At 33.0% G+C, this 17,568-nt stretch overlaps 3 protein-coding genes across 3 annotated transcripts; 2 read left to right on the top strand and 1 right to left on the bottom strand.

Annotated features, from left to right (window-relative positions):
• Positions 1-2,592: 2,592 nt before the first annotated feature.
• Gr33a (Gustatory receptor 33a) lies at positions 2,593-6,778 on the bottom strand. The gene is made up of 5 exons (XM_036366799.2): positions 6,614-6,778; positions 4,775-5,205; positions 3,707-4,099; positions 2,949-3,414; positions 2,593-2,877 (listed from the first exon to the last, which is right to left on the bottom strand). Exons 1-5 carry the CDS (start codon positions 6,647-6,649, stop codon positions 2,749-2,751), a joined length of 1,455 nt encoding a protein of 484 aa, XP_036222692.2. The 5' UTR covers positions 6,650-6,778; the 3' UTR covers positions 2,593-2,748.
• A 2,984-nt stretch (positions 6,779-9,762) lies between these two features.
• kraken (serine hydrolase like 2 kraken) lies at positions 9,763-13,188 on the top strand. Its single transcript, XM_014231943.3, has 3 exons — positions 9,763-9,984; positions 10,429-10,503; positions 12,060-13,188. The coding sequence occupies exons 1-3, from the start codon at positions 9,894-9,896 to the stop codon at positions 12,905-12,907; spliced, it is 1,014 nt and encodes a 337-aa protein (XP_014087418.2). The 5' UTR covers positions 9,763-9,893; the 3' UTR covers positions 12,908-13,188.
• Positions 13,189-13,346: 158 nt separating this feature from the next.
• Positions 13,347-17,568, top strand: LOC106615643 (uncharacterized). Its single transcript, XM_014231956.3, has 3 exons — positions 13,347-14,351; positions 17,040-17,160; positions 17,256-17,568. The coding sequence occupies exons 1-3, from the start codon at positions 14,278-14,280 to the stop codon at positions 17,451-17,453; spliced, it is 393 nt and encodes a 130-aa protein (XP_014087431.1). The 5' UTR covers positions 13,347-14,277; the 3' UTR covers positions 17,454-17,568.

The following is a 17,568-nucleotide window of genomic DNA, read 5'->3' as shown; positions in this document are numbered from 1 at the left end:
GCAGCAGATAAGTAATAAAGCATTTGCTCACCGTACTTACAGAGGAAATTATGTTGCGGCAGAGAAAATAAGAACGATGGAGGTGAAAATGGAAATATAACAGCAGTCACCCTGTACGAAAAACGTTAATAAAACTGCATGCAAAAAAATATATAATAAATATATATGCTTTGATTTTAATATTAACAACAGTACATAATTGCTGTCTTCGATTCGCCAACCATTAGAGAGTAGTGTATCGAATAAACTATTGCAACTGTTGAAATATACTTACAGTGCAAGCTTGGCCCAATATGTCTTCGAATACACACTACATTTTAGTAGAAGTTTCGAATTTCGCTATTACTGATATAAACTCAATCCGTCAATAAAGTTTCGATTGAAGTGTTGTCAAATTTCAGTTTTTTTGTGGTTTTACGGTTTTCCGCTCTGCGCCAGTGGGGTTGACTATGATATCAAAAAATTATAACTGTTACCAAGCAGTAAATTGCATACAAAACCTGTATTCATAATACTGGTATTTAAAACCTCCTTAACAACCGTAGGTGGTATCGTAGTCTGCGCCCGCACAAATTAAAAATTATTTAAACTGCATTCTGGTTAGCTATCGGCAGCAAGGAAAGGTAGAATTTGTAACACTGCTAGTAAAGAAAACAAAATTAGTTCTTTCTTAAACGAAAATGACTTAGTAATTTGCACATTGGCATACTTAGTGTTAGCAAGTTCTAATGGATTTCAATGATCAGGAAAGCTTTGTTTTTTTTTTGTCATCGTAAATAAATCAAAACTAATATTCATTTTAAAAATTATCTACCTTTTCATGAGAAACGACTAAATTGAATGGTTTTGATTTTTCGTTTAAAAAAAATCTGCTGTTTACATTATATGTCAAACCTACAATTTATAGGTTCGCAACACTAATGAAACTTGGTTTGAAAATAGTCGAAATTCGTAATACCAAAAGAGATTTTGATTGTTCTAGAATTGGATTGCTTTAACTTCAATTAAACTGAGTGAAATTGAAAACCGCAATAGGGATATATATTTTAAATTAAGTATTGACTCAAAATAATTATTTTTTGTTTAATAGCAAATATTAAGTCTCATATTTGATACATATTTCACGTTTGAGCATGATTTATCCGCATACTCTCTTGTTTTGAATTCAACTCGCTAACGTCATTATTGATTTAACATTTTTTTTTGACAAGATAGTGAACAAAGAGATGACGTATTGAAGACGGTTAGCAAAATATTCGGATTCGAAATTAAAATAACACAATATTTTGGTTTTCGAAAATGATTGAACTCACAACTTAATTCCTTTTAAGTTGTTTCCTCCAATTTTACTTTTTAAGATTCCTAATAATTGAGACTGAGTGAATATCTCTTCAAATCATACAAAACTTTTTTACTCAATTAAAATTGTGTGCTGCAATTTTACACTGTTTGGTTAAAACAATTCCTCTTCTAAGTTTATTTGAGTATCGACTCTCCGAAATAAGTGAAAAATTCAGACATTTTTGACATTTTTACTTTAAGCTAATATTCACTTATACTTATTTTAAAGTTAATCGTAGTGAAAGACTTCCTCTAGCATAGAAGAAAACCCTTAATCATGAATACCACTGACGCTGGCAAAACCTAAAAAAAATTGTTAGGAAATTACTTCAAAATCATCAACATTTTTTTTACAGTATTTACTACCGATTCTGCCTATTTCAACAATATTTTCACTGCCAAAAATAATCGGTTGATATGAGGCGAAAATTATTATGCTTTTAATAAGATAAAAAATTTTAAGTTGTTCGAAATTGTGTTGAACTTATATATGTCGTAGTATATGTATTGGAATACTATAAACTTTGATTCGATAGAACTTGTTGAAATAAAATGTTCAGATCAGAGGGATGTAGCATATAGCTGCCATACAAACTGAATGATCGGAGTCAAGTCCTTGTATGAAAAACTCTTTTATTTGTCAAGGAATATTAACAAAGCTTGGTGTAGAATATTATTCAAGGCATTGCTATAATTTCCGTACATATTGTTCAAATCGGACTACTATAGCATATAGCTGACCGATCAAGATCAGAAAAATTATATTTCTATACCCTTTTATGCTATGAAAAATGCACCTGTGTAGAATACTATAATTTCGGTGCAACCGAAGTTAATGTTTAATATTGTTCCTACTGGGTTACTACCTGTAACTGGTTGTTGAATTTGCGCCAAATTATATTGGCATGGAATTGAGTTAGCTAGCGCGCAATAGGAAACAAACTTTATCAGTTTAGGATGTAGTTACCACGATTTTGCAGCGTAAATTGCTGCAGTTTTCAAATTCGAGCTTTGCAAGGCATACTGTGGCTGCAATAACGACAAAAACACATATTGCCACTAAGAGTGTAGTGCGAGTGCAAATACAAGAAGAGATGTGAATATGTATATATGGTAAAGTTGTTGCAAAGCTCCCGAAGCTGAATCGATTTTGTAAGGATTAGGGCTATATATGTATTGTAGTATGTCTTTAAAAAAGCGTACCTATATATAATATTTTCAACAATTTTTTTTAGTTAAAAATGCTTTCAATTACATCAAGATCTTTAAAACACACATAGCTGAGCATTTATTTTTAAGTATTCAGAGAATATTTCATTTTACTAATTAGCAAAATATTAATGAGAAAGTTAGTTAAAATATTTTAGAAAAATTTTTGAAAAATATTTTAAAAGTAATGCAGCAGCTTTAAGAATTATCTGCAGGTGCGTTTGCATCTGCTGTTAATACTCTAGGTGAGAGGCCCTCAGATTTCAAAATCGATGTCATGTCAAATTGCAACAACACAATCAAATAGGACGTGGCCGCGCTTACCGTCTGAAATGTTTATAATTATTATTTTAGACTAAAAACAAATACTTTTAGAAACACGGACTATAGTGACTTACCGAAAAGATGAACGTGTAATCCAGCGCGAAGAGGCCGATGCCATTGAACTGAAAATAACCTTCCCAATGTAGAAATTGCAATGTGAACGCCTTCATTTTATTGTAGTAAATATCATTACCCAGCATAAATGCCGGTTTCTTTTGCATAATCTCATGTACGATCATGGCCGATTGCTTGGAGTGTGCATTCGTGTTGCAGCATAAGCGCAAAACGAAATAACCCACCATCATCGTGGTGAAACTCCATATGACATAGAGATAAATCACATAATCCATTATTTCATTTTTGCCACCAACAATAAACATGACCTTGGTTTCCAAAAAGATGCCGAATATGGTGATAACAAAGCAGGCCGCCATATAAGGTACGCATTGTGCGCCGAACTCCGCATTCACTAAAACGCTCAGTGAAAGTATCTTGTCGTGTAATTTGAAGAGACTGGGTAAATTAGTTTCGGAGGTTTTGCTGAAAATTTCACAAATAATATATTTACACATACAAAACTGTGGCAATTTAATGAAGTGGCTTAAGTCGACTTAAGAATTTCGTATTCTCACCCAGATTTAGACATATGGTCATAAATTTCATAATGTTCTGAAGCTTATGCTTTTTAAGTATTTTTTATATTAAAATATAACCTCAAATTTAACACCAATCGCTAAGAACAACTCAAACTATACCCAAAAATTTAAGTCGACTTAAGCTTTTTTAACAAACAACCACAAAATTACTCTCCAAAACACATTTCCATACACACCCATCACTTGTGCGCGTCTCATCATATTCACCAAAGCTATACGCATCATCAGCTGAGTCATCCTCTTCAGCGAAATCACTATCATTGTTACTCAAATCATCTGATTTTGTATTTTTCTGCTTCAAACCAGCTATTTTTCTTTTTGACAAATCGCTTATAATCGCTGGACCTCTGCTACTATCCTTTCTCGTATCATTTTCGATATCCATAACGGCAATTGGTGAGTTCTTCTTATCACTTTCATGATTAATTTTTTCGAAGAGTACATTTAGTATGGAGAAACGCTCCGAAATCACCGATACATAGGACGCGAACATGCCTTGCACTATACTGCCAGCAACGTATGGAAATGTGAAGACCATATTTGTTAAAAAACAATATGGTCCATAATGTCTGGGAATGAAAAGTGAAATAAATTATATTATTGAGTAATTTTATATACAATTTTGGTGTTTCATAGTTTATAGCTTTTCCACACTCTTTTCCAATTCGTAAATTTGTGAGTTTTAGTTATTTAACTCTAATTCTTCTCAATTGGTTATACAATAAAGTATTTACATAACTAAATGGACAATTAGTGTTTAATTAACAAAGTATTTGTGTTAAAGCCTCCCTGAAACCCTGTAAATTGAGATTATTGAGAGAAAGAAGACTTGTCAGCTGTCTATTTAATTGTCAGAACACCAAACACGATGTTTAAGATCTCAACAGTCGAATCTACTTAACGACAGGGGCCTGAACTTAAGTCCTTCTAAAGTCCGTTAGCTGAAAAACATTCCCTAAAGAACATTCCCTAGAGCTCATCTTTCAGTTGCGTTAACAAAGAAATGGAATCAACTCTGACGAAAATGTCGATATTGTGATTGTAAGTCATAAGCTTTCTGTATGCCTGCAGTAATCTCTATTTTTAACCTAGTAGTAAAAGTAAACGTCCCTTCAATGATTGAGCCTGCTTTTATTTTGAGAACACACATTAATACCGTTGAGTCTCCATTAACTATTCCTTAAAACAGGATGAGTGCTGATACGTTCATTTTATAATAACGATAATTCATTGGTAAAACTTACTCGAAAATATGGCTGACATCATAAAATATTGCGAATACGAATGTTGCCAAAAGGATTGTCCAGGTCAAATAAAATAAGCGCTTCGTTTTTGCCACAAACAATTTATTGCGATTATCAACCAACTGGATACACTTTTCTGATAATTCATCGATTTCATATAGTCTTCTGCCAAATTCTATGTAGAACTTTTTTTGACGTAGTAACGTTAGAAAATAAATGCTTAAATAAAGAAAGCATCCCAAATGAGTTAGCAGTTTACCGCTAAAGTTGCAAATACTGTTGCATTCGGCCAATTTGAAAATGCTTTGCTCATGAAAGTTGACATAATAATAGCAAAATAGGTAGAAAACTGGCATAACAAATACGATACTATAGTCCACAGCGATATTTGAGTCCAATTCCGTACGATTGAACGGCATCAATCCGAATAACTATTATAAGAGACAAGAATAATAATAAGAAAATAATGTATATTAGAAAAGGACGAATAAAAAAATATAAAAATACAATAGCTGTCTTGATTTTGTTTAAAATCTGCAGAGTTGCTAATCGAACAGAGATTTAGTACGAATAACTAAACTAGCATAACCAAATAGAGCTAGGATAGCAAGTTGTTATACTACTTCCTATTCTCTCTTATATCAAAGTCAAAGAATGTTGCTCTCTAATTGTAAATGTTTTGAGAGAAGAGCAAAATTCAAACATAAAGAACAGAGCAATAGTAAGTTGATAATAATATGGTTTCGGAGTTTAGTACTTTTCTTTTAAAAGAAACATAGACAAATTAGTGAAAGAGGTTATATATGGCTTAATTTTAGTACTTGAATAGAATTTCACGCATCTGATCATCCTATGGTCCATTTTTACACCACGTTTCTCTTAGCCGGTCTTTTATTGATAATAACTTACCAAATGTTGGCTTTCAACTAATTAGTCATAACTGATTTAACAGTATATGACCAATTGACAGTCTCTTTTTTCATATAGGATTTGGTCACCAAAAGTTCGTCCAAATAAAGCGATGGTTTCGCCCGCTGATAAGCTTCTTGTAATTCCAAATTTAAACGATTAATATCGACGTGTCGAAAGCGGTAACACTAGTTCCATCTTCAGTTTTAAGAAATATAATAATATCCTTAATAACTTGGATATAAAAATAACACCACGATGTGAGTTTTTTGGAACGAAGGGAGCTGGAGCTCCGTCTATGATAATGTTTACATCTAAAAACAATTAGGTACTGTGTTGAACCTGTCACATTTCAAATCGGATAATCTGACACATGGAATCTCAGCTCTGTTTGGACAATACAAACTAGAACAAAATTCTACTTTAAGGACGTCATAGTAAAACACTGATTTGCTCAAGACTAACACAATATTATGATCGCCGATACAGGTGAGAGACACTTAATATCTTTTTAGGCATATCCGCAACTTTCAACGGATGTATGTACATATGTACATTGAAACGTTTTTGTTAAAATGGTTACAACAGCTAAAGCACAGTTCTTAAATATCTATTTTCCGATAATAACCGAAAACTATAACGATTGCGACTGAAAGCAAGAAAGAGAGAACATGAGTACTCCATCCTCTCCCACTATAATTACTGTCACATTCACTGACACTTCTCGTAAGCTATACCCGATTCTATTACTATCCGCATCCGTTGAATAAATGAGTTTAATCGAAATAATTTTACAAGAAAATATCGGGCACTCGTGTTCATCACATAACTTGCCTTACACGATTACTTTTCTATACAATAAATAGCAATAAAGCAATAAAAAATATTTAAATTATACTATAAAATTAGCTTGCTCCCTTTTTAATTTACCGATGACAAAATTTGCAGCAATAAATTCATTTTCATTTATTTTGCTCCGACATGCGACCACTCAACTATACTCTCCACAATTCACTGTTATATTCGTTTATAGGACATTAGGCTTAATCTAATTGTATGCTCAGATAATTTACATACGACTTAATATGAATAAAATTATTGTTATACAAATGCAAAATAATAATATTACAACAACAAACATGTTGAGCTATCAGTTCAAAACAATCCGCGATAATATCTATTCAATCAACCTGAACAACACAAGGATCTCAATTAGTTTAATAAGAATATACACGGTGAGAAATTATTTGGCGAAATATATTATCTTCAGTATTAATGACTGTAATATGGTACATACATAGAATAAAATAACTCAATTATACTATTAGCTCTTTATACTTGTAAGTGTGTGATCCATGAATTTCGATCTTTTCCGATGCGGTTTATGGATATTAATGCAAAACCCTTTGATTCGAAAACATAACACTGGAAACTTACTGAGTCAAATCTGTCATTTCATAACTTTTTTGACAGTGGAAGCCCCCTTAATCAAAACCTGATTACAATCAAAAAATACATGTGGAGAAACAATTCATTATCGCTACAGTCAATCCACGAGTGTACGAGTATACATATAGTACTTACAAAGTGTAGTATTGCCATGAGAAAATTCAAAAATTGCCTAACTTTGACAATTTTTTCTAAAAGTCCAGGAAAACGTAATGGAATCTTTTCTATCAGACTTTATTACACATCTTTTTGGGCATATATATAAATTTTATATTGCCATTTTTACACAAAATGACAGCTATTGCGTCTAGGTATCTCGGAATCATCTTTTTCAAAGATGCCTAGACGGCCGATAGTAATTATAGAAACTGGTCATATCTCTCTCTCTTTCTCTCTCTCTCTCTCTCTTATACTTTTTATATGTATAAATATTTTATATTTCCAAAATGGCGGACTTTTGGAACGCGAAACAATTCAATATTCTTTTAGTCGCGTTCTTTAAGCAAAGAAAAATCGATTTTTGAAAAGCCTAGTCTTGCGTAACTCCATAACTTGCCTGATATAAACGCAGCTGGAAAAGCACATTTTATACAAAAGTATTCAAAATCTTATTAATGAAGGGATTAAAGAAGTTTGGTCATCTAGACTTTAGAATAAGATCTACTGACCAGCTTGGGAAACTATTTTGGACATTACCAGCGAGTTACATACTCTGAAGTTTTCATTCAGAATCTGTAGATAACTATTTCCATTTCTTAATGTCAAAAACTGGTAATATTCTTTTAATTGAGGGAACTAGAAATTTCAAACCTTCTAAGAACCAACATTCATATAGGAAACACAAACGATAAGAAATAAGAGGCTGTCATCCATTATTTACATAGCTGGGAACCGTGAACTCGCCGCAATATATGCGTGGTGCAAAATGAGTTCACAAGCAGGGTACTTTAAACGTGTTTACAAGCTCCATAAATGATCAAGGTCGGTCCATAACCACACACTCCATTAGTATTTAATACAAATTCAGTTGATATCATCAACCAGAACCTCATATTTTCGCTGAAACTATGTCTTCATTGTCGCTATTGAGTTCTCTGCAGCTTTTATTTGCTTCAAAACTTAAATTCAAAGTTCTTGGCCGAAAACACAAACTCCGGTAGTATTTAATACAAATTTAAAATTTAGGTTACGAACCACAACGACTTCATATTTTCACCAAAACCATCGCCTTGTTATACAGAATAAGTTTCCCACTACTTTTTATCTGCTTCAAAACTTAAAGAAATTACCCTACAATCAGAGTTTTAGGTCGAATCAAGTGAACTTTACTGTACTAATGAAAAATAGAATGTCCTTCAATAAAGAAAACAAACATTTCTTCTCAATAATTCAATTTATTCGAAGAAAATCTTTTATATATGTACATATATTTTATGATGAATTGTGAATTTCCGACCATTTCGGCACTTGCTTTAAACCCCAGATTGGCATTATGCAGATGGTAAAGATGAAACCTCCACCGAGTAGAATAACATCAAGAGTGCTTATTGGATATTTTGGTGGACCAGCTCTAGTGGCCTCATATCCACGCTTAAACATTCCGTTTCGAATTGCTTGCGGCTGAACCGCAGATAAAATTGAACGCGCCACGTATTTATGCAACATTTGAAATAATTTCGTCTCTGTTTCTATATTAGACCTAACGCTTTTAATATTTTTGATATGCAGGCTGCAAAAACTAATTTGAAATAATGACAGTTAATTTTCAATGAAGATTTCAAAGGTTACAAGATTCGATAATATTTCCCCAGTACTTTGCATTGAATCACGCTGAATAGTGTTCGATTCGTTTGACATTATTTTCGAAATGTTTTGTATTTAAAGCCGGAAAAGCAGTTAAAAATTCTTGGTACTTTGCTGACAGCTTTCCACCTAACAGTGCTCTGACATATGACTGAGGACAAAATTACCACGGTTAGTGAGTCATTCAGGGCAAGTGAAATATAGTTTATATTTAGGCTTTCTCTGAGTCTGTGTCCTATCTCTTATGTTTAGAAACGAGAGTATTTAAACAGCATGTTTGTGATTGTTGTTATTTTGGACTTTATACATATAAATTCAAAAGTAATAATGATAATTTCAATTTTGTGTAAAAAAGTTTATGTATCCACACACTTTTGAGTGGTATGAGGTACTTCTTGACTATACCTTAAAATTTTACTCATTTTTTAGTTTTCATAATGATGGTAATTCTATTAAAAATAATAATTATATTTTAATCCGTGAAACCATTTTTAAATTTAAAAGTTTTGCTCATATGTACATTGTTCAATAAGTGGTGATACTTTTACAATTATACTCTTTTGCAATACTTTACACTTAACGGCTATGATAAAACAAACAATCGTTAACATATTTTGGATAAATCAGTTTCCTAAACGAATTGATTAATTAATTCACAAAAAAATCGCAATACAATAACGAATCACGTTAAGTATTTGGCGCCAGTAGGGTTGATCTGGCAACTTTTCAGCTGACAGCTAATTTCTCAATTATGTGGCAACATTCAAAAATGCAAGATGTCAGCTGATTTTCTATGTTCTTTATGTCAATCAGAAAATTTTTGTCAAAGCAACTTTTTTGGCTTTCGCAACAAACAGTTTGGAATCGTGTTAGGGAATTGCAATTTGTTATAGTGTAGTCGTCGCCGTTGTCTTTCAATAGCTTTGTACGTTTAAAGAAACAACAAAATATACGTAAAATGGATTTGAACGAGTCAAGCGCGGCTTCAGCTGAATTGAATGGTGCAAGCACAAGTACAAATGGAAATACAGCCACAACAGCAAAAGCAAGTTAGTGTATAAATTAAAAAAACGAAATACTTTATTGAGTAAGGTGTCAAAGAGCTTTTTGATGAAAATTCGTGCTTGCGGAAACGACCGTGAATGCATTTAATACACGTTAAATGCACGTACGTTAATGAATATATGCGTATGTGCAAGAAAGCTATGGCATCCGCTAAACAGCTGTGCTCTTAAGTGAGAAAAAAAGCTATCGCATGTTTATTTTGTTATGTGTACTGTGCATATATACATATTCTATTAGGTATATATATGTGCATGCGTTATAAAAAAAGTTGTAAATATTACGCCACACGCTCTTGCGATACATGTGCACAACGTATGTACGTAGCCTTTACGTCAGCGGTCTAAGCTCTGATTTTGGCGAATGAGTTTGCAAGATTTTGTAATATCATTACAGACGGACGTCTATTGTAATTTTGTTATTGCTTACAGATGGCAACGGCCCCTGCAGAGATGACGATTCATGGAAAGAAATCACAATTGATGTACCATGGGGTATTATAGCTGGTATGTTATCTAAAGTGTATGAATGATTTGCATAGATATGGTAGAGACATTTTAGAGTACTAATAAATACATACATTCGCGTCGATAATAGCCAAATCGCGTTCACAGTTAAACTAGTTCGTATATTCTTTTTTTAATTTTAAACACCTGTGTCAAATGAATATAAAAAGTTACGCTCTAATATACATACATATGTAGACAACTCGATTTGAAACGCCTGATAATTAAATTTATGTTAAATTGATACATTTATAAAGCCACATATACTGAACAAATGAAGCGGGAGGTTTTTAAAAATATATAATTCGCTATTGCTAATGTATCATTTAAATATTATTTTTTTGCAGTCGCCGTTACTGTTTACAAATTTGCCATTGTCATTCGATTCTATGTCATGTTTCCGTTTAAATGCAATACGTTTTTAATATTATATCTCTGTTCAGCTTTTACTGTTGAGTTAAACCAATACGAAATCTGATGAATTTTTTTAAATAAAATTAGTGTCCACTTTTTTGTTGGATGTGCAATACTAAACTAAGCTTTCATACATATATACATATGAATATATGTGTTTGCGTATATTTGTAGCTATTATCAGGCTAGACATTTAGATTAGTCATTTGTCCGTAACGACATTTGTTTGATTAAAACACAGTGCTCAGCGATAAAATTTTAAATTAAAAATTGGCTATTTGCTTTACTCTGTCAAATATATAATATGTATTTGGGTTCATTTGGTTGTCGCTGAAAAATATAACTGGTTTTAATGCGCTAGTTGCATATTATTAGCCAAAAATAAAATGACTATACAATAGTAAAGTAATCAAAAGTTCATATCGGTTTAAAAATATTTTACTGATATATTTGTGTATGCAGGTGCGCTTATTAATCTTTCTTTATTGCTTCGAAAATGGTGATAAGCAACTCGCTGATTTCATTTGTCATATTACGCATTAAAGTTAAGCGTTCAAATCTCGTTTTAGCGAATATAAACAGTGCTTTCTAAAATGTAAATGTGCAAATAGTTTTATGGTAAAATGTCAAAATTATTTACTGATTCCTATTAACATATTTTCTTATTTGTCGTGTAAATATAAATTGCATTTAAGAAAACTTTTGGCCAATATGACGTAATGACAAAAAAATGTGCGAACAATAAACTTAATAGTGTTGGTAGAAAAGTGTTTTTTTTTTAATTTTAATAATATTTTTTTTAATTTTAATAATATATTTTTTTAATTTTAATAATATTTTTTTAATTAAAATTGTTGTGTAGTTTTTATAATTTTTTTTTTTTTAAGTTTAATAATATTTGTTTTAAATAATTTTTTTTATTTTAATTTTTTTTTATTTGTAATTTTAAATATGTTTATTAATTTTCTAATTTAATTTGTTAAATATTGCTTTTTAATTATTTAAATTTTGTTTTTGCAATATAAACGTACCTTTAGTTTGCTTATGATTTGGTTATATCTATGTACATATGTGAGAGTGTAATAATCAATACAATAATGTGCATAAAAATAGCTGTATTATATTCGTATCGTCACTTTCAGGCAAATGGTGGGGTCCACGTAATCGTCAGCCAGTACTAGCGTTTCATGGTTGGCAAGATAATGCCGGCACATTCGATCGCCTGTGTCCACTGCTTCCCGCACACATTCCAATACTCTGCATTGATCTACCAGGACATGGCAAATCTTCACATTATCCCAAGGGTATGCAGTATTTCATCTTTTGGGATGGCATTTGTGTAATACGGCGTATTGTACGTCTCTATGGCTGGGAAAACGTTACACTATTGGGCCATTCAATGGGTGGCGCCCTCACATTCATGTATGCAGCTAGCTTTCCTGATGAAGTAGATAAACTCATCAACATTGACATAGCCGGTCCGACTGTGCGTAGTATCGAACGTACGGCAGCTACTACTGGCTGGGCTTTAGATAAACTTCTGGATTATGAAAAATTACCGTTAAAAAAACTACCGTGCTATAGTTATGAAGAGATGGTCAAATTAGTTTTAGATGCCTATGACGGTTCGGTGGATGAGGAGTCCGTTAAAGTGTTGATGCGTCGTGGCATGGTACCCGTGCCACCGGAAATGGAGAAAGATGGCTATAATTTTGTGCGAGATTTACGTTTGAAAGTGAGTTTGCTGGGCATGTTTACAATGGAGCAAGTACTGGCCTATGCTAAGCAGATACGCTGTAAAGTACTCAATATACGCGCGGAACCTGGTATGAATTTCCAAAATCCCCAATTCTATTTGGAAGTAATTGAAACGTTGCGAAAGCATGCAAAATTGGTGATATTTGAGAAAGTACCTGGCACGCATCACTTGCATTTGGTAACGCCAGAGCGAGTGGCGCCCATTATTAGTGATTTTATATTAAAGTCATAAGTGACTCTCTCACATAGTGGAGGCTTTAAGCTACTTACATATATAACTATTACATACATACATATTTATAAGAGACGAAACTAAACGAAATAGTCAACTAAATGCTTTTATCATAGTAACGCTGTGTATAATGAGGTTTTTGAAATTAATTGTCATAAGTGCGGGCACAAATCAAGTATTAAATATTTGTACTACAGAATGTGTATGAAAACTGCGTTCACACGGAATTCGAAAAAAAAATAAATTTAAAATTCCTAATATATTGATCATTTTAAAGATTTCTCGATGTCTTAATCATTTTAAATTTATTTATTATTTTGTTATCTCCGCTTGGTTGTATGTATGTCATTGTTGCTAAGGCATAGTTTACAAAAACCAAAATTAATTCAAAATCTATGAGGGCAATAGGTACTGCAAAATTTCCATTTCTTAATAATAAAAAAAAATAATATAAACAGAAAAAATACGAATGAACAAAATAAGATGCTGCATAAGTAAAAGTGAACGTAAAATTAATTAATAATATCTAAAGAGGAAGAGATAATGTATTGATTTTTTTACTTACTGATCCAAAATCTGGCCACTTACATGGCAATCAACCAGCCGGTCTTCAATTATGCAGCCCCAATATGGTCGCTTGCATGCAGAAGAACGCAACTGAAAAGACACAAACAAGTCAGATCGCAGCACTCCGGATTATTATAGGATGTCTCCCGTCGAAAACCTTAATAGTGAGACTGGCATGCTTTCTTTTAAGGAAAATAATATATTCCTTTCCAAGCTGGAATGTTTTCGCAGGCATCAAAACTACCGATATTTGAGCTATATATATTTCATCCATTTTCACATCATGATGAAGAGCTAGACGTAAACATTTCCCCCTAGTTTGCTTGGTATAGCATTAGCGAATTGTGAGATATCTACATTAAACCTATTAGAGGGCGGGGTCAACACACTTTAAAAAAGAATCAAATCAGATATGTACGAACGGACAGACGACACTAATAACAGAATTCGTGTCGTCATTCTGATAATTTTGATAATATAGAGGTATAACTTTAGGCGTTACAAACAAGCGTTAGGTTAACTAAACTAGTAAGCCCTTGGTAGTACATTACGAGGTTATAACAAGCATGTACATATGGCATCAAGAACATTGTATTTGCATTCGAATAATCACCCCATTTAAATGCATTTGTTGTTGTCTTGACAACAGTGCGTTTTATATGCAAGGTACGACTGTTTACTGTTTTATTTACTTTGCTTTTACTACACGTGTTACTTTAGCCGTGAAAATGCGTTCATTTTGTTAATAATTAAAATAAATTAAAGGTTCTATAAGTGTCTGACAGTTGTCGAACACAATAAGTATGGATGCAATAAGCGAAATTAATGAAAAATACTCAGCGCTGGAAGCAGAGATCGACAGAAGACTGGAAAAAATGTGAGTAATCGCCAATGGAATTCGTAATTAATTTCAATTATTCATATAACACAACAATGCGCCTAGCGTTATATAAAATATGCGCTATGTGGATTATATGCAGGCCAAAAACACTTTTGAAAACATATTTTCATACTTTGCGAAAATAAACAAATGTTCAATAAACATACAGGGTGGTCCAATAAGTACCATTTATAAATATGTACTTAGCCTCACCGCCCGGTGTCGCCACTATGGCAAGGGGAATTTAATATCGAGTAGTATATTCTAGTAGACGACAGTAACCGATCTTCAGTCGAATCGAACTAGTTTTAAAAATAATGGAAAAAGAATAATATCGGTCGACAATTTAGTTTAAATTGGTTTTTGATGAGCCACACCTAGTTGCCCGAAAACTGATAATTTCTAGTACTCAAGACGAAACATGTATCCACTGATACACACCATAGAAAAATGAACAGTCGAAATATGATGGCACCGTCTTCTGGATCTTCCAATCTTTATCTACATCGACAACTTGGAGAAGTGCAAAATGGTCACAAGGCTCTACAATGCTGAACGAAAAAGTGCACTTCTACAGCGTGGCTCACGAATCGTGCTACAAAAACAAACCGTAATAACTTTTTTTTTTAAATTAGACTACCTCATTTTAGTCAGATATTGGGTTTGGTTTTGTACACCACTTGCTTGATATAACCCCATTAAAAAAGTCTGTTGCAGAGGTCAGGTGATCTTGGGGGCCAGCGGAAAGTGGAGTTTCTTGATATTAATTTGTTTTCAAATTTTCGTTGGAGCTCCGCAATAACCGTTCTGCCTATTTCTGCAGTGGCTCCGTTTTCCTGGAACCAAACGCTATTAAAATTATATTTCCGATTATATCAAAATCGACCTCATCAAACATAAACAGGCAATTTATCAAGTGTCTTCTTCGATCATTTCAATCATTTTATGGCAAAACTCCATTCAAATAGGTAAATCTACACAGTTTAACCAGCTTGTTAAACTTTGTATGGAAACAGGTTTAAGTCATCATTAATTATCCGTTGTAATTACCATCTACTAATCCAAGTTGCGCCAATAAGTTGCGGTTTGAAACTCTTGGATTTGCCTGAATTTATGATGCAACATCAGCGATTCTTTTTTGAATACGAACATACGCATCTCAATGGTACGGTTTTCTTGCGATACTTCCAGATTCGGCGAACATGTTTATCAACCTTTTAATGGTCCATCTACTCAGGAAAATGCCGCCAAAATACCGTCTGAACTCTCTGTGGACGGAATTGACGGACTGCAAAGCATAATACCGCTGCACTATCTAAACTCTCCTTTCGGTATCCCAAATATTAATTTTTAAAGAATTTTAATAATAACATGGCAAATAAAAAGAAAGTAAGTCGATTACTCACTCACAAAAAAGGTTATTATGGTATGTTTTTGTAGCACGATTCGTGAGCTACCCTGTACGAAGAAAACGCACCAGCCTACACCTCCGTCGTCGCTATGGCCAAATTGCTTGAATTAGACTACGAACTGCTGCTCGATCCACCGTATTTTCCGTGTGAATCGCATCAAAACTTTTAACAGTCATTCGCAGTGAAAGATATTTGAGTCGGATGAGCATGTTGAAGCCACCACGACCAAAAAAGTATTGATTTTTTTTGGCTTAACACTTATCGGACCTAAGGATCAACTCATTTTTCCTGATGTTAAAAGTTGTCCCGAACAACCCGCATAAAAAAGGAAGAATCGGATATAAGTCACTAAGGAAGAATCGGATATAAGTCACTAAGGAAAAGCTTTTCACAACACGATACCAACAAAAGTCAACGATCATAGATCTTATTCGCTCCGTTTTGGCTGCCAGTAATCTTTCATGTTTGCTATACCCAAATCATAACACAAATAAGGGTTTGTGACAAGAAAGACGAACGAAGAAATTTTGTGATTTCGAATGAGAAGAAGAAAAGGTAATATCCAGCTGCTAGTGGAAGTACCAATAGGGGAAGTTCTTCGAAAGAAACAATGTGTTAATGGATCTCGACAACCATGCAGACGTTCCTAATGAGATTTAAAAAGGAAAGCATAACTCAGACTCACGTGTCTATAAGCTTTTAAGCGATAGTGAGGATTTAAAGAATCATTACACTTCTTAGTACCACTGGAATGTGGTTAAAATGGTGGATGATGAGTTTTTTGGTTTGATTCTCCAATTTATTATATTACTACAAAAACCACTATTACTTTCTGGATAACATCGATTTGAAAATAATGATTTGGAAATGTTTTCAGGTTTCTCAATAGCAACACACAAAAGTATTCAAATGTTTGAATAAATTTTGTTTGATAGTATCACACAATGAAATCAAAGATAAAGAAACACTCCACGTTCCCATATAACAGTACTTTACCCTTTGTCCGACAATTATAGTACTTCGAATATATTCAATAACATTAGTGTGCGGCACAAGACTCATTGGCAGACATCTTATGCATATTTCATATAAAGTATATTCCACTTACATCAGATGGGTTTCTATAGTTCGGTTCGGGGTTCGTAACTTGAGCTCAATTCTTATACTACAGATCAGAACTCAAGATTTGACACTTCCTGTCATTGAGATAGTCGAATATAAAATTGTATATAAATATGAATATATGAAATCTATAAAACATTTATTTTTGCAGCAAAGCTGATGAAAATAAATTGCAGAAATTAGAACAGCAGAGAACCAAAAAGACTTCAGCACAGACAAATAAGGTACTCTCATATGAGGAATCCATTGCGAGAAACACGAACTTACTTAAGGTGTGAAAACGTTTTAAATATCAACTACATAATATAGATTTATATGGAAGAATTATTTTTGTGAAATACTCTTTATTCTCTATATATTTGTATAGTCTTTGGATATTGCTAAAGCGCGTTTACGTTCTCGAGCCACTTTCTCACCAGTTGAGCAAATACTGGAAACGGCCATTGCAAATTATAAACGGGACTTGGCAGCGTCGCGACAATTATCGTCACGCCTCAAGCAAGTGCAAATTAATGAGTCGTCATCGGGGCTAGACCCAAACAGAGCGGCTGAAGGGCAAAAGTAGCGAGAGAAGGAGGGAATTCCGAAAAAAGCATTGAATATTGAAACCATAAATTTAATTACACTTTACATAGTAACTGTGACTAATTAAACTATTAAATAAATAAAAAATTATTCAA

This window comes from Bactrocera oleae, chromosome 3 (assembly GCF_042242935.1).
Source record: "Bactrocera oleae isolate idBacOlea1 chromosome 3, idBacOlea1, whole genome shotgun sequence".
In the NCBI taxonomy this organism is placed as follows: domain Eukaryota; kingdom Metazoa; phylum Arthropoda; class Insecta; order Diptera; family Tephritidae; genus Bactrocera; species Bactrocera oleae.
The sequence above is the reverse complement of the archived record's forward strand: the minus strand, read 5'-3'. Positions and strand labels throughout refer to the sequence as shown.

Coding starts and splice junctions, on each gene's coding strand:
- kraken (XM_014231943.3), top strand. CDS start 9,894: ATGGATTTGAACGAGTCAAGCGCGGCTTCAGCTGAATTGAATGGTGCA. Junction 9,985..10,428: donor AGCCACAACAGCAAAAGCAA/GTTAGTGTATAA, acceptor TATTGCTTACAG/ATGGCAACGGCCCCTGCAGA. Junction 10,504..12,059: donor ACCATGGGGTATTATAGCTG/GTATGTTATCTA, acceptor CGTCACTTTCAG/GCAAATGGTGGGGTCCACGT.
- LOC106615643 (XM_014231956.3), top strand. CDS start 14,278: ATGGATGCAATAAGCGAAATTAATGAAAAATACTCAGCGCTGGAAGCA. Junction 14,352..17,039: donor GACAGAAGACTGGAAAAAAT/GTGAGTAATCGC, acceptor TTATTTTTGCAG/CAAAGCTGATGAAAATAAAT. Junction 17,161..17,255: donor GAAACACGAACTTACTTAAG/GTGTGAAAACGT, acceptor ATATTTGTATAG/TCTTTGGATATTGCTAAAGC.
- Gr33a (XM_036366799.2), bottom strand. CDS start 6,649: ATGAAAATGAATTTATTGCTGCAAATTTTGTCATCG. Junction 5,206..6,613: donor TGCTGCAAATTTTGTCATCG/GTAAATTAAAAA, acceptor CTCTTATAATAG/TTATTCGGATTGATGCCGTT. Junction 4,100..4,774: donor GATGTCAGCCATATTTTCGA/GTAAGTTTTACC, acceptor TTTCATTCCCAG/ACATTATGGACCATATTGTT.